Source organism: Theropithecus gelada, chromosome 17 (assembly GCF_003255815.1).
Source record: "Theropithecus gelada isolate Dixy chromosome 17, Tgel_1.0, whole genome shotgun sequence".
In the NCBI taxonomy this organism is placed as follows: domain Eukaryota; kingdom Metazoa; phylum Chordata; class Mammalia; order Primates; family Cercopithecidae; genus Theropithecus; species Theropithecus gelada.
Window position 1 is genome coordinate 59,074,488 of NC_037685.1, and position 17,450 is coordinate 59,091,937.

At 45.8% G+C, this 17,450-nt stretch overlaps 1 protein-coding gene across 1 annotated transcript in view; it reads right to left on the bottom strand.

Annotated features, from left to right (window-relative positions):
- Nucleotides 1–3,593, bottom strand: part of USP12 (ubiquitin specific peptidase 12) — a 104,037-nt gene extending 100,444 nt beyond the window's left edge. Inside the window, exon 1 of the mRNA XM_025364705.1 lies at nucleotides 3,299–3,593. Coding sequence (XP_025220490.1) covers nucleotides 3,299–3,346 — 48 coding nt within the window. The 5' untranslated portion in view covers nucleotides 3,347–3,593. The remainder of the gene's footprint in view (nucleotides 1–3,298) is intronic.
- Nucleotides 3,594–17,450: the final 13,857 nt, after the last annotated feature.

The following is a 17,450-nucleotide window of genomic DNA, read 5'->3' on the forward strand; positions in this document are numbered from 1 at the left end:
CACCAACAACTTCTCCGTTGTCCTGTCCCCCTCCCAATAACGCCTTCCTAACCATGACTCCTACAACCCAAATAGGAAGAGAAAATAATGATCAGAGGCAGAGCTAACATTTATGGAGCTAACAGTAAGAAGTTCCAGCCCCAAAGCAGGGGCTGTCCTGACCACTACTGCATCCTCATGACGGACCACCCGGATTAGCCACCTCAACTGCAAAACAGACCCCCCTCTACATGTATTCTGTCACTTTTCCCGTTATTTCACACTTATTAAGTACAATATTAAATATCAGGTAGTTAATTCTCTGTGCCAGGCCCTGAAACTACTTCAAAGGCAAAATAAACACCATGTGATACTGAAAATGTATTATTTCACGGACAAATTAAAAAGAGGTATTTCAAGAGGTACCCTTGCAAATGTACTCATTGCAATCTAAACATAATCACTATTTGGTTCAGGCTATAATACTAACTTACGAAAAACAAGTTTTACTAATTTTCACATGTAAGCAGAATACTAGTGATCTAAAATAAGATACAGCTGAAGAGATTTGTTTTTAACAGTTACTTAACCCAATTACGGTATTGCAGATTTGCCCAGGTACCTTGTTTTAACAAATGAAAAAATTACGTATACTTCAGTATCTACAGAATAAAATTTCAACTCATCCTAAATGTTTTCGCAGCTGCTGACTCTGAGAAGTATTCTGTTTAAGTCCAGTCCATCTTCTCTCCACATTCCATACACACACAGCCATATCATCTCTGCTTCACCCGGCATACCAGGAGGAGACAGGAAGGACTCTGGAAAACTGTTATACTGAATGCAGAACTTGGTACTCCAGATCAAACTGCAGAAGTAAATGATAATCCGTCCCCTTCAAGGCCCTCATAATTAAGAGTTCAAAGAAAATTTTACTACACAGTAAGCATAAGGTGCTACTGAGATTACAAAAATGCCATGAAACTGTAGGAAGGGGATGGAGGGTCGGGTTGGACAGGGGTAGGATTATTGAAGTAAGGAGGCTCCCTGCTTAACAGACAGCTACACACACTCTCCAGACAAGAAGGAAAAGGGTTGTGGCGGGGAGGAGCGTTCCAAGCCTAGCAAAACCACCTACAAAGCCAAAGAGGTATCTTTGCTTTTCAATTCTGTGATTCTAGAGGACAGATGGCAATTTTCTTTAAAGAGTAAGACTGCAAACTACTGAGATATTTAGCACTGTTTGGGGGTGCATTCGAATGTATTCAAATATGAATACGGACACACCCAATTTTAATAGTACCTTTGGAACAATCTCATTTGGCCAGGCACTATTTGCCAACAATACACACACACCCCACATGTAATTAACGTATCTGGGTGGAAGCCCTAGAAAGAGCTTCTGAGTTTGACATCCTTGAGATCAGAATCCCACTTACTAAGTGTGTGACCCTGGCAAATCCCTGTTTCTCACTGTCCTAATCTGATTACAGCATACATTTATTGTTTACTTGAATACTGTTTGTGTCCATGAGCAAGAATGTAAACACCATGAAAGCAGGGGCTGCCCTGACCAATACTGCATCCCCAGCACTCAGCCCTGCCTCCAGCACTTAGTAGCTGCTAAATGTATACTTGATATACAGTACTTGAGTGAATGGTCAGTAAAGAGTATCACACCACTCCTGAAATCCTAGTCTTTGACAACGAACTATGACCCACACAATGTGTGTAGCTCAGCAATCTGGCAAAATTGTCACTGTAAAAGACCTAATTATCGCGTTCCTTTTACAACTGACTAATAATTGGCATATCTAAAAATAAATAGCCCAAACAATCCTCGAAAATCATTTTAACATAGTCCATTTAATACCAATGCTTTCCTAAAATGTAAACTGTGAGAAAGAACAATCATCCAGTTGGGAAATGGAGTCTTCAATGATTCATCCTTCAGTATGATTTCTTTAATACTGTCGATTTTATGTCCACCTGATTTCAGCCATTTTTTGTACTGTTCCTCAGCGTGCAGCAGAGAATCTGCTTTTAAAGCATCTTTCAGATCTGATTCACCACTCCTTAAAGAAAAATATATACAATGTACAACCCTTGGACGGAAAATTGCTTGGGGAGCTCCTATATGAAATTAGTTGCATAAATAGGGCCAGTGAGACATGAAACACAAGATTTCAGAAGTCTTTAATAACAACCACTAGGCCCACGTTGCAAAGAACTAACTTTTTTCGGTGATGACTCATAAATTATGATCCCTACATATAAGCTCATGAGGAGCTAATGAAACGAATTTGTCTCATCATGTGGAAAACTGTGGTCCTTCTGGCCACGCACAAAACACCAAGTTTCAAACGCGCCCACGTTTTGCTTAATTCGGGACTTCCAGCGGGCATTAGCACTTTTCCCTTACAGTCTATTTAAACGCCCTAGGAAAACAAATACCGTCGCCTTGGCAGGCGGTCCCCGCACAGACACACCTAGCTCCAGCCACATACAGATGTGTCTGGTGGGCTGAAGTAAATAAATGACAGGAAAGCTAATGCTGCTTTTCAAGATTAACGTGCATTCCCAGAGACAAGACTGCCACCTGGACACACGGCTGGAAACGGGAGAGCATGTGCCTCTCAGAGGAGAAAATGGAGAGAATTTCAACAGTACTTATTTAAACTTTCCACCTTCACACACGCCCCTTTCCCCCAGCGCGGGGTCGGGGACTCGGCCCAGCCAGCGGCGCGAGGAAATCTGCACTTGACTTCCGTCCTCTCCCAGGCGGGAAAGAGCGCTGCCCGCCACGGCCGAGACCCTTCCTTCCTGCCCGCCGACCCCCACCCCGCCCGGGGACCCCTCCCGCTCGGCGCGCGACCAGGAGGAAACGCAGCCCGCGCGGCTCCGCGCCCCCTCGCCGGCGACCCCGGCCCGGGGCCGCGCTCCGACTCGCGCGCGCCCACCCCTCGCCCCGCCACAGGCCCAGCCCGCCTCGGCTCTCGGCCCCGCGCCCTAAGCGCACCCCAGCAGTTCAGCCGGGGGCTCCCGGAGGCCGGTGCCCGCCCCACGCCACGTCCGGCACAGTCGCCCCCTCACCGCCACCCTCGCGCCGCCCTGGCCCACCAGGCGGCGCCCCCTCCCCAGCCGCCTGGGCCGCTCACCCCCGCGCTCCCCGCCTGCTCGCCGTCCAACCGCCCCCGCCTGGGCCGCCCGCCCGCCTCCGCGCTAGGCCCTGCGGGCAGCCACCGGGAGAGGCGGCTCCAGCGCCGCCCGCCCGTCCGAGAGGTCCCGGCTGCCCCTGCCGCCCGCTCGCGGCACCTACCATGGTACAGATGGAGGCGAATTTGGAGACTGTCATTAGGATTTCCATCCGGCCAGCGCCATCTTCCACCCAATCACAGCGGCGGCGGCGGGCGGGGGAGGAGGAGAGCCGGGCCGCCCGCTCGCACCGCAGCCCGCGGGCGGACCCCGAGCCGCCGCGGACCCACGCACCGAGCCCGCTGGGCCGCCGCTGCCGTCGTCGCCGCCGGCGCTCAGGCACTCCCGGCCTCGGGCCCCAGCCCCCGCCTGCCGGCCGCCGGCCCGCCCCCGGCTCCGCCCCAGCGCAGGACGCAGCCGCTGCCTCCGGGCCCGCGCCTGCCCGCGAAGCCGCCCGCCGCCCACCCCGCCCAGCGCGCAGGGGAGCGGGCTCCGCCGAGGCCCTAATGCCCGGCCTGCCAGGCAGCAGCGCGGCCCGGCGGCGCAGCCCCGCCCACCCCTCGGCGCCCCCTCCGCGGCCGGCGAGCGCGAGGCGGGGAACTCCGGCCCGGCCCCACCCCGCGCGCGGCAGAGGGCAGGACCGAAGGCGGGCACCGCCTCCTGCCCGCGTCCCTGCGGTCCTAGAGCCGGGCGCTTAGAGGCCCTGCGTAGGAAGGGGCGCGGCGGGGAGGCGCGGGGGCGAGGGAGGCGGCGGCGACCTGGGAGAACCTCGAGGGGACCAGCTGCGACACCCACCGCGGGCGAGGGGACGGCGAGCCCCCGCTGCCTAAACAGAAAACGGAGGCGATGATCTGGGTAACTACGCGCGGAGTGGGAGGAAACCTGCTCTGTACAGTTAAGATAACCCGGGTTACCCAAGCACTTGGTTTGTTTCTTTTTACGTATATTGGATGAATCACCGGAGTCAAACACAACTTAGAAAAAGACAAAATAATTAAATAAAAATGAAGAGGCAAAGAACGAATTACACATGTTTAACTCGTTGAATTAAGAAGAAAGATAAGTAATGGGGGAAGGAGAGGAGCGAATCCTGCTGGCCTATTGGCCGTAAATTTATAACAGGCTTCTAAATATCTGCACATTGAGCTGCAAAATAGGAAAGATCTCAAGCCAGCAGTGATGATGATATTACCAGAGACAAGAAGCCCGCAAGCAAGAAGAATGCCCTGTGAGAAATCCTTAGGCAGTGCTGGCTACTGGCATGGGTAGTTCCTCTTTTCTCCTTTTCTAAAATTCATATTTGCACCCTGTTCTTCATGCCTGGCAGCTCAGCTTTATTTTTTCCTATTTGAGAAAGCAGCTCAAGTGAGTAGAATAACTTCATAAATTACTATGTTAGAAAGCTTGTGGTATCTTCGATTGGTGAACTCGTGATGGGGTACTTTTCTGGGTTCCCCTAATTCAGTGGGATTGAGGATCTGAATTCAGGCAGAGCTGTAAAATCAGAAGTGCCTCACCTCACGGGTTCAAAGCACTCAAAAACAAAGCATTCAAACAAAATTTAAGTGAAAAATAGACTTCTGGTACATGAATACTGTTTCCATAGTGATTCCATTATAAGCTTGCTTGGGGGGAGAATGCAGATTGAATATAGCTAAGTCCCATGGTAGCCGGCCTGGTTCTCCAAGCGCCTGCCTCCATGGAAGCCCAGAGCCCTGATACCCCAGCCAGGGGCTTCCCTCTCTAGACTTGCAAGCATCACCCACCTGAAGTCTTTCTTGCTCTTTTCTAACCCCTGTTTGGACAAGGGTTTCTACATCTTAGCCCTCTAGGGCCCACCTGGGCTTTGTCCGAGTGTCCCCATGCCCGTCTGTCTGCCCATCCTGAAAACAGCTGTGGTCATCCTGTCCTTTCCCCTTGCTGTTCTATTCCAGCAAACAGATCTGATGTGCCAGAATTTTAGCCCTGCCTCCATCCCGCTAACCACCCATACACCTCCTTGTCCATTAATCCTAACGTGTCACAGGAACAAAAGCCACCGGCTTTACATGTAAGTTTATATAAGAACAAGGCCTTTCTAAAGTGAATTTCTAGGCCTGGTATGGTGGCTTACACCTGTAATTCCAGCACTTTGGGAGGCGGAGGCGGTTGGATTACTTGAGGTCAGGAGTTGGAAGACCAGCCCCGCCAACATGGTGAAGTCCCGTCTCTACTAAATACAAAAATTAGTCGGGTGCAGCGGTGCACGCCTGTAATCCCAGCTACTCAGGAGGCTGAGGCACAAGAATAGATTGGATTCTGGAGGTGGAGGTTGCAGTGAACTGGGATTGCGCCACTGCACCCCAGCCTGGGTGACGGAGTGAGACTGTCTCTCGAAAATAAATAAATAAATAAATTTCTAGGCTGGGCACAGTGGCTCAGGCCTGTAATCCCAGCATTTTGGGAGGCTGAGACAGGAGGATTGCTTGAGCTCAAGACCAACTTCCTTGCGACCAGGGAGTTCAAGACCAGCCTGGGCAACATAGTGAGACCTTGTCTCTACTAAAAGTAAAAATAAATCAGTGGTGCATGGTGGCACATACCTATAGACCCAGCTACTTGGGAGGCGAGGTGGGAGGATCACTTAAGCCCAAGAGATCCAGGTGGCAGTGAGCCATGATTGAGCCACTGCACCATAGCCTGAGCGACAGACCGAAACCCTGTCTCAAAAATACAGCGCGATGGCTCTTGCTGTTGTAATCCCAGCACTTTGGGGGGCCAAGGTGCGTGGATCACTTGAAGTCAGGAGTTCGAGACCAGCCTGGCCAACATGGAGAAACCCCGTGTCTACTAAAACTACAAAAATTAGTTGGGCATGGTGGTGAGCACCTGTGATCCCAGCTACTGGGGAGGCTGAGGCAGGAGAATCGCATGAACCTGGGAAAAACCAGTGAGTCGAGATTGCGCTACTGCACTCTAGCTTGGGCGACAGCGCAAGATTCCATCTCAAAAATAAAACGTAAATTTAAAAAGAAATAAAATGGATTTCTGTTAGAATTATCTGGAGTCGTGTCTAGCTGATGTTGGAGCTGTCTAAATTCACAGGTAAAATCATGAAACCTCATCACAGAGCCTCACAATGCCTTGTCTCCTATGGTCGACTGGAGAGGCAACAAACATAAGAGAGAGATTCTTGAATCTATGTGCTAGGTGTTGCACTGAGCGTTCTTTACCATATGTCATGCAGTTGGAGAGTAAGTTTGGCTGAAATGCCACACTTTTGGACCCTGAGCTTGGAAAGGGTAATCTGGCTTTAGAACACAGCTTTACACAGCTGTGTAATCAGCTTTACAAAGAGCTTCCCTGTGCCTAGCAAAAGATGAGTTTGTGTAAAACTGACTCCTTTTGGGCCTTCTTGAATATGCAAACTACAAAATATGCCCAGATGCCTCAGGGACTAGGCAAGTAAATGAACTATGTCCAACCTTAATCCATTTAGTCAGCACAGCATTTTATAATTTTTTCATTTTCATACCTTTACACAAGCCTACACTCTCCAGTTCCTTACAGTCTGCCTCAAATTTTCCGTTACTCATTCTGTTCAACAGTTTAACATAAGTCACTTTATTATATAGTTCTGCCACCTCTCTTCTCCCTGAAGGCATGTGGGTTCACACCAGCTCACATAAATGAGTGAAGCTTTGCTTGTAATGGGTTGGGAAAGAAAGTGGTGGGGAGAGGTCCAAGAAGGGGTGTAACCATTTTATCCAAGCTTCACAACAACCCGATGAAGCAGGTGTTATGATTATCCCCACGTTTAGATAAGGAAACCAAGGTACAGAGATAACTTTTCCAGGGTTGCACAACTAACTAGTAAGCAGTGGAACTAAGGTTTGAACCTAGCTCCTGGAGCCACACCTGTGTCCACTCTACTACACCAGCTTTGTAAAAGTATTTTATTTTGATTCTGGCAGGATGAGGTTGAGAGGCACCGACTCTTTTGGGACTTGCATGAAGGTTTAAGCTACAAAAAAAAATACTCAAATAGGTATTTCTTTGTTTCACTTTCCTCATCTGGAAAATAAGGGTAACAATTATGTTACAAGGATAAAACATGTTTCAAATAGTGTCTGGCACTCAACACAAAATGGAGAGATTAGAATGGACATTCAAAGTCAACATTTTAAAAGTTGGGGGCCAGGCACAGTCACTCACGCCTGTAATCCCATCACTTTGGGAGGCCAAGGCAGGCAGATCACGAGGTCAGGAGATCAAGACCATCCTGGCTAACATGGTGAAACCCCGTCTCTACTAAAAAATTAGCTGGGCGTGGTGGCGGGCACCTGTAGTCCCAGCTACTTGGGAGGCTAAGGCAGGAGAATGGCGTGAACCCGGGAGGCAGAGCTTGCAGTGAACCAAGATCACGCCACTGCACTCCAGCCTGAGCAACAGAGAGAGACTCCATCTCAAAAAAAAAGTTGGGGTGGGCAAATACAGCCCTCAGGCTGCCAGCTTGCTCCTCCAGATTTAATGAGCCTCTGCTATGTGCCAGCCACCTGCTTAGTACTTCAGATACATATTCCAATGTAACCCTTACAATGACCTTACAGATCCATCATTTCATACTTATTTTACACACAAGGGAGTATAACATTCATCATTGCACTAACCAGCACATACAGGGCCAGGATCCACACAAAGGCTCTGACTCTAAAACCTGTGGTCTCTCCACTTCTTTACCCAACCTCTTAATAGTTGAAGGAATCAACCTGCTTGGTGGCATTCATTAATATCATCCAGCCATCCAGCAACAGATGTCAATCAAAACAGTAATTGTTTTATTGGCTTGCATCAACAAATCAGTGACTTACTTTTCAAGCCCTTTTTCTTTTTTTGAGACGGATTAATTTTGGGATTATAAGCATGAGCCACCACACCCAGCTGATTTTGTATTTTTAGTAGAGACAGGGTTTCACCATGCTGGCCAGGCTGGTCTCGAACTACTGACCTCCAACCAACACGATACATTTCAAGGCTCCTCAAGCACTAACAGATATTCTGCCTGCTTCTCTGAATCTCTTCTTCGGGTTGGAGTTCCCCATTTTCTTTTCAGCATTTGCTCAGCTCTAATGAGAAAGTTCATCAGAAAAAAAAAAAAAATAGCACAAGAAAATGAAACATCCTCTGGACTCCGAGAATCCTCTAGCATCTAGGTCTAACTTCCTCATTCCTAACTCTGATTTTCTTTATTTGTGCCCTTAGAGTTTTTCCTATGGATACAGTGTCTTCCTTCATCTTGCCTCAGAGGTACTTAGTATTTATTGACTAAGTAAACAGGATTTAGATATATACAATACATTGCTGAGTAATTGAGCAATCAGAAGGGATCATGTTTGTGTTTCAGTTTGTCAACATGTTCTACATGTTTTGTTTTGTTTTTTTTTTTTATGTGGACTTTTTCTTTTTTTTTTTTTTTTTTTTTTTTTTTGAGGTGGAGTTTTTTTTTTTTTTTTTTTTTTTTTTTTTTTTTTGAGGCTCTTGCCATCCAGACTGGAGTGCAATGGCACAATCTTGGCTCACTGCAACCCCCACCTCCCAAGTTCAAGCAATTCTCCTGCCTCAGCCTCCTGAGTAGTTGGGATTACAGGCACCCACCACCACTCCCGGCTAATTTTTTCATATTTTTAGTAGAGATGGGGTTTCGCCATGTTGGCCATGAAACTCCTAAATGTGAAAACTAAATATGAAACTCCTAACTACAGCTGATCCACCTTCCTCGGCCTCCCAAAGTACTGGGATTACAGGCATGAGCCACCGCGCCCAGCCAGCTATCTCTCTTTCTGTCTCCCACTTTTCACAGAAGAAGAGTGTCTAATGAAAGCATTTGGAAAGGTATCCCCGCAGGGCGTGGTGGCTCACGCCTGTAATCCCAGCACTTTGGGAAGCCAGGCAAGTGGATCGCTTGAACCCAGGAGTTACAGACCAGCCTGGGCAACATGGTAAAACCCTGTCTCTATTGAAGAAAAAAAAAAAAAAGTTACTACATACTAGAGTCTTCTCTACTCCTTTCTTCCCTTCTTCTTCTTCCCTTCCTCCTCCTCTTCTCCCTCGTCCTCCTCTTCTTCCTCTTCTCTTCTTCTTCTTCACCTCTTTCTCCTCATTCTTCTTGTTCTTCTCTTTCTTTTTCTCCATCTCCTCCTCCTCTTCTCCCTCCCTCCTCCTCTCCCTGTCTTTCCAGCTTCATCTCCTACCTCTCTCCCCTCATGCACTATGTTGCTCCCACTTGTTCCTCAAACACTAACAAGCTCCGCAGCACCTCTGAGCCTTTGCACTGGCCTTTCCTTCTCCCCGGAACACTCTCCCTCCTTCTTCACACAGTAAGCTTTTGGCATGGGACTTCAACTCACATGTCACCTTCTCAAGGAGACCTGGCCTAATGCCTGGTCCCATCCTGGCAGTTAGTGCTCAATAAATACTTGTTACTGAATGAATTGAAACTGATGAACACCTATGCTTTAAGTATGTCCCACTCCAGAGCAAATAAAAGTAAAATAATTCTGATACACAGGGATGTTTTATCTTCTCCAAATAACACAGTACACGTCAAGGCTCCTCAAGCACTAACAGATATTCTGCCTGCTTCTCTGAATCCCTTCTTCGAGTTGGAGTTTCCCATTTTCTTTCAGCATTTGCTCAGCTCTAATTAGAAAGTTTATCAGGAAAAAAGAAATAGCACAAGAAACTGAAACATCCTCTGGCCTCCAAGAAGCCTCCAGCATCTAGGTCTAACTTCCCCATTCCCAACTCTGATTTTATTTATTTGTGCCCTTAAGAGTTCTCCTATGGATACGTCTTCCTTCATCTTGCCTTCTCTCTACTACCTACCTCTCAAATTTTTCAGAGTAGCTTTTCTATATGTTTTACCAGGGTTTAACCATTTGTTGGAGTTTGTATGGTAAACCTTTGGCTCTACCTTGTCATTTTGCTGTCACTTTGACATTCAGATTTGCATTTTAGCACCCACAGGGCCTCCTTGCCACTTGACCTTCATCAGCCTACCTAGGGTACCTAGGGAGAGGTAATGTGCCACGTTGGGGTTTCCTGAAATGTTCAAGCTGAGTCCTCAGCTGATGAAAATACACATGGTTTCTACTTCTTCTTTAAATTTATACATATATATATATAGCTAAGCACAGCAATGTTAAACCAAATAAAAAATTCCAAAATATATTTAGCATGAAGAAACTCCTGTCATATACACAAGAAACTGTTAACGGTGATTTCCTGGAATGAGGAAGTGGGAACTAGGGGAGAAGGTACAGGAGGGAATTTTTACTGTATACTTTTTTAGTTACACATACGAATGTACAACTATTTCAAAACTTCAGTAAATTGAGTATTTTTAAAACTTAAAAAGACATATTTATGTGACATTATTTTTAAATTACTGGGGCACAGTTTACTTTTTTTTTTTTTTTTTAGTTTTAAAAGTAATGTATTGGCCAGGCCCAGCGGCTCACACCTGTAATCCCAGCACTTTGGGAGGCCGAGGCTGACAGATCATGAGGTTAGGAGCTCGAGACCAGCATGACTAACATGATGAAACCCCATCTCTACTAAAAAATACAAAAATTAGCTGGGTGTGGTTGCACGCACCTGTGATCCCAGCTACTCAGGAGGCTGAGGCAGGAGAATCGCTTGAACCCAAGAGGCGGAGGTTGCAGTGAGCCGAGATCACACCACTGCACTTCAGCCTGGGCAACAAAGAAAAACTCTGTCTCAAAAAAAAAAAAAAAAAAAAAAAAAAAAGTGATGTATTTTGAGCCTAGTTTAACTCTGATTCCTCTCTGCCTAAGTAGATCATACACTTGAACCCCCACACTCCCTCCTTCGGCCTCTCTCAGGGTACTTATGTTCCACTTTCATTAGCTCTGACTCTCTGGGTGAAGAAAGAAAACAATCTCTTTATACATGAAGTAAAGGACAAGCATCTATTTGGCTGCTTCAAGAGGGCTGGCCTTGGGTTGTTTTTCCAGCACTATCAAAAGGAAGAGGTTATGGGGGAAGTGAGAGGTGGAAGAAGGGAAGTGAACCTCAAAATTTCTCACTGTTCTCGTGTTCCTGCCACTCCATCCTCAAGACCCAAAGAGAAAACAGATGCAGTAGACTCCAGTCCATCACGTGATCAGTGCCCGCACCTGCCCACGAGGTGGTCCTGTCGCTGCCTTTTCCCCAGCACAGGGAGAGCACTTGCTCCTCCAAGCTCCTCTCCCTTGCTTGCTTATTTTTTAGAAGAATTTACTTTGGCCTTTCCCAATTCCCTCTGGTCAATTCTGCCAGGTATGTTGTGGACTTTTATTTCCTTTTTGTGTTTTTTAACAACAATTACACACAGGAGCAGATATATCTGCTTTCTGGCACAAACCTTGAGGATACACAAACAACAGATTTACGAGAATTTTTTTTCATAGGTTTTCCAGGTAAAAGTAAATGCACATCTGTCTCTCCAAAGCTGCAACCAGGGTTGCTTCTCCAGCCAGCCTGCCGCAGACTGGCATACAATGTCCCCAGAGCCACTTCTTCCTCTCGTCTGTTGCTGGTAAACAGCAAGGAGTTTTGAATCTTAAGGATTCTATTGTTAAGTGTTCCTGGGAAACAGGAAATATACAACAAAATAATGAATATGGGAAAGTCAAAGTTTATAAAGCTCAATTGTAGAAATAGTTGACCCTGAAATACTACAGGGTTTCAAGTTAAGACTTAGGGTGTCCAAAGGCTTGATTGACTCCCCCCGTACACACACACAAACACACATGCAGGATGTTGAGTTTGTGATTTTTTTTTTTTTGAGACTTAGTCTCACTCTGTCACCCATGCTGGAGTGCACTGATGCGATCTTTGCTCACTGCAACCTTCGCCTCCCAGGTTTAAGCGATTCTCCTGCCTTGGCCTCCCGAGTAGCTGGGATTACAGGCGTGCACCACAACGGTTGGCTAATTTTTGTGTTTTTAGTAGAGATGGGGTTCAGGCTGGTCTTGAATTCCAGACCTCAGGTGATCAGCCCGCCTCAACCTCCCAAAGTGCTAGGATTACAGGCATGAGCCACCATGCCCAGCCAGTTTGTGATTCTGAACAAGCTCTTAACCTTCTCAGCTCCAGTTTCCTCATTATACAATGGTGAAGATCCCTACCTCATCATGTTGTTGAAAGGATTAAATATGATACTGTACATAAGTTCTCAGCACCAGACCAAGCCCACAGGACAAAGGAGATAAAAGGAATGCGTGGTTGTTCACCTGGAATCTTTCTTCACCTGTTCTTAACAGGACACTTCAGTCAAAATAGCTTGTGATTCCTTGACTCAAAAGGTAATGAATTTCCAACAGCCAAGGGGTGGAAATAACCCACATGTCCACTGACAGAAGAAGAAAGAAACAAAATGTAATATAAACATACAATGGATTATTATTCAGCCTTAACAAGAAATGGTATTTCGACACATGCTATAACATGAACGAACCTTGAGGATGTTATGCTAAGTGAAATAAACCAGTCACAAAATGATAAATACTATATGATTCCATACAGTATTCCATTTGTATGAGATACCTAGAATAGTCAAATTCATAGAGCCAGAAAGGACAATGGCAGTTGCCAGGGACTTGAGGAGAAGGGCAGGGGGAGTTATAGTTTAATGGGCACAGAGTTTCAGTTTTCCAAGATGAAAAGAATTGTGGAGATAGATGGATGGTTGCACAACAGCGTAAATGTCCTTAATACGGCCAGGCATGGTGGCTCACGCCGGTAATCCCAGCACTTTGAGAGGACGAGGTAGGTGGATCACCTGAGGTTGGGAGTTCGAGACCAGCCTGACCAACATGAAGAAACCCCATCTCTACTAAAAACACAAAATTAGCTGGGTGTGGTGGTGCACGCCTGTAATCCCAGCTACTCGGGAGGCTGAGGCAGGAGACTCGCTTGAACCTGGGAGGTGGAGGTTGCGGTGATCTGAGATCATGCCATTGCACTCCAGCCTGGGCAACAAGAGTGAAACTCCCTCTCAAAAAAAAAAAAAAAGAAAAAAAAATCCTTCATGCCACTTAACTGTGCACTTAAAATGGTTACATAATGATAAAGCCTATTATATGAGTCTTCAGAGGAAGCTAAGAGGCAGTTTGGCACAGGGGTTAGAAAGTTAAACTTGGGAAAGACCCTGACCCTTTCAGTTGGTCAGTTACTTCTTAAATCACAGGTCAGTGTCTTGTAACAGTGTTGCATAAACACCAAGGCACAGTCAAAATTCAGGCTGACTATCCCTTACCCGAAATGCTTGGGACCAGGAGTCTTCTGAATTTATGATTTTTTTTCAGATTTGGGAATATTTGCATTGTCCTCACCGGCTGAGCATCCTAAACCTGAAAATCCCAAACCTGAAATGCCCTATGATCATTTCCTTTCAATGTCATGTCAGCACTCAAAAAGTTTTGGATTTTGGAGCATTTTAATTTCCAGATTTTCTGATTAGGGACACTCAACCTGCTGTAGGCATCTTTAATGTTTTTTTTGCAGAGTGTTACCTAAATCACATTGCTAAGTCTTGTTATTCTTTTAAAATCTAAGCCCATCACACAAGAGCATGAAGATAATATGTTCGAGCATGAAGATAATATGTTCGAGCATGAAGATAATATGTTCGAGCATGAAGATAATATGTTCAAGCACGCTCTCTGGAAGCACTGATTGTCATAGTGAATGGTTAAATAAATGTCAATGCATCCACACAAGTGAATATTATTTAAGCCTTCAAAAGATTAAGACAGGGCCAGGCTCGGTGGCTCACACCTGTAATCCCAACACTTTGGGAGGCATAGGCAGGAGGATCACTTGAGCCCAGGAGTTCCAGACCAGCTGGGCGACATAGTGAGACACCCATCTCTAAGAAAAATTAAAATTACCCAGTCGTGGAGGCACACGCCTGTAGTCCCAGCTGCTTGGGAAGCTGAGGAAGGAGGTTCACTTGAGCCCAGAAGGTCAAGGCTGCAGTGAACAGTGATCACACCACTACACTTTAGGTGGGGTGACAGAGCAAGTCCCTGTCTCAAAAAAAAAAAAAAAAAAAAATTAAGGGTATAAGTGTCTGGCTCAAAAACACATCCACAATCTATTATTAAGTTAAAAAGAAACAGCAAATTTCAAGATAAGATGTAATTACGAGAACAGGTATAATTTTATACCCAATATTTGGAAGATTATAAATTTAACTATTGTGATTAATTCTGGGGAGTAGAATTATAGAGGCTTTCCCTTTCTTTTTTGTGTACTTCATTTTTGTTTAACATTTCATATTGAAAATGTATTACTTTTATAATAAAAACAGTGTTTCAAGGTTATCAGCCCAGTAGCTTCTTGCTCTCTTTTCACCTTGATAGAGTTGCCATCGATATCATGGGAACTGATGACATGGAGGCATTGTGAGGCTCTCTGTCTTTGCTCTTTAAGCCATCCACTGTGTTACAGGCATAATCAGGCCTTTGGAAATCATGTTGGCACCTCCCTGAGGTCCATTCATAACATTGCCATGAGCCCCCTCACAAAACGATGAAATATGGTCTAAATGAAGTGTCTCTTTGGAGGAATCTAGTCTTGGTTCTCCCACTTAACATCACTAGTGCCCTACTTAAAGATTTTCCAAGATATAGTGTGTAAAGAGTGTTGTAAGACTCTTACATAAATTAGTGAAAACTCCCACATAAATTTCTTTGCTGGTGTATGTACCCAAAGCCTTAGAGAAAGGGCAGCTGAGATAGGACAGCACAGAGTGGGTCATGAGTCCAGAGACAAGTCTTCAGTTGTCAGACCTGAAGCTCAATTTTTCTATCAAGGAACACATTTGGTGCAAGGGAGACAGACTTACTCAAAAAAACAAACAAACAAATAAACTCACAAGGACCTATTAGGATAGCTATATATATATGAAACTAACAAGCATTAGCAAAGATGTAGATAAATGCAGAGAAATTGTAACCCTTTTCTCTACAACAAGTGGAGAAATTGCTGGTAGGAATACACAATGGTGCAGCCAATGGTGAAGAAAACAGTATGGCAGTTCTTAAGAAAATTAAGCATAAAATTGCCATATGATTCTGCAATTCCATGTCTGGGTATGTATCCAAAAGAACTGAATGTAGGCAATCCAACAGATATTTGCACACTCACGTTCATAGTAGCATTATTCACAATAATAGTCCAAAGGTGGAAGCACCCAAGTGTTCAATGATGCATGAATGGATAAACTTAAAATGTGGTACACACATGTATACGGAATATTACTCAGCCATAAAAAGGAATGAAGACTGGGTGCAATGGCATATGCCTGTAGTACTAGCTACTCAGGAGGCTGCTTGAGGTCAGGAGGTTGAGGCCATCCTGGGCAACATAACAAGACCTATTTTTTAAAAAAAAGAAGAAAAAAAAATAAAATTGTGATATATGCTATGACATGGATGAACATGGAGAACATTTTGTTAAGTGAAATAAACCAGACACAAAAGGACTAATGTATGATTTCACTTATATTAATATGAGATAGCTGGAATAGTCAAATTCATAAAAATAGAAAGTAGAGATTATCAGAGAGGGAATAAGGGGAAGTTATTGTTTAATGGGTACAGCGTTTCTGTTGGGGATGATGAAAAAGTTGGGGTATAAATAATGGTGATAGACGTACAACCTTGTGGATGTATTTAAAGCTGCTGAATTGTATGTTGACAAATGGCTAAAATGATAAATATTGTGTGATTTTATCACAATCAAAAACTAAAGAATCTTAAAAAAAAAAAACCCTCACAAGGGACTTGAGGACAAAACAGAACGCCAATTTGTTAATTTACACCGATTTCCCTCCTCCTCCAAGTCCCCAGAGCACCATCACTTCCAAGACTGTGACCTGCTTACACATCCACTCTTCTGCTCCTACAGTCCACGTGTGCACCCTGGGGGCCACGGCTTATTGATACTTCCATGTATCAGCCTAGGGATCCCCTGCTGCCTTCTGAATAAAGGGCGCAAATGCACGAAGCCTGCTTGCGAATCAACATGACACCTGGCTTCCAATACGGCTTCCCTGCCCGTCTGCTTCCACACTTCTCACTCACGGACTTCCCTGCTCCCCCCCACACCTTGTCTCCTTTTCCATCTGTGCTGACCCTTTGGCTTCGTGACTCAGCTTTTGGATTGGCCACTTGGCTGGGCCCTTGGTCCCTGCAAGACTGAGTTTCCTGTATCTACTCCCTGTCAACTCTGAGTCAGCCAGACAGCTGAGGTCATTCTCTACTTGTCACCACTGATGGGGACGGAGAGCCCACACCACCAGTCAGTCACCCAGGCTGGAAATTTAAGCATCATCATTTCTTCTTTTCCTTCCCAGCCCTCCCGTCCCCGCTTGCAGGCCAGTCAGTTCCACCCCAGGAATGTTCCCCCTCAGGTGTACATATTTCCTTCTGAAGCCCCATCCGCCTGCTGCTTGAGATCAGGGCCCATCATTCCCCAAAAAAACCACTGTCCAGCCTCCTGCCTCACCTCTAGCCTCTAGTCTGTGCCCTCCAGTTCTTTATGCCCTGCCAGAGTGACTGTAAGTCTGGTCCCACTGCTACCCTGTGGACAAACCTCCACAGGTTCTCATTGCCAGGGGACCAAGTTGAAGCTCTTTGCGAGAACTGCACCCTCTCACTCCGGCCAGCCCACCACTCCAGCTCAGCCCTCCTCCCGCAGGCCACACTCATTCAACACGCTGAACTTTTGCCTTTCCCAAGGGCTTCCACCATCTTCCAAATCTGCCCACATTGCTCCTTCTGCCAAGAGTGACCATGTGGCCTGGTTTGCCCAGAACAATCTCTGTTTACGCCTATTGTCTGGTGTAATTATTAATTAACCCCCTCCCCCTCCACCCGCCCAAGTGTCCTGGTTTGAACAAGTTACATGGTCAGATTACATTTGCCCTAATTCTTCACCTGGCAAATCTCTGCTCATCCTCCAAGATGCACTTCAATGTCAGAAGCTCTGGGAAGCTTGGCCGAAGTCCTGACCTCTCCTTCAGGACTCCCTCAGCCTCATGTATGACTTGATGATGGTGTTTACCAGCGTGCATTATTAGGCAATTGTTTACATGTCTAGTCATCCCTACTAGACTTTTTCAGTCTTACATATGCTCAATTAATGTTTGCTGAGGAGGAATGAAAAATGAATCCATTAAATAGTTACTAAGTAAGGGCCAGGTGCAGTGGCTTGCGTCTATAATC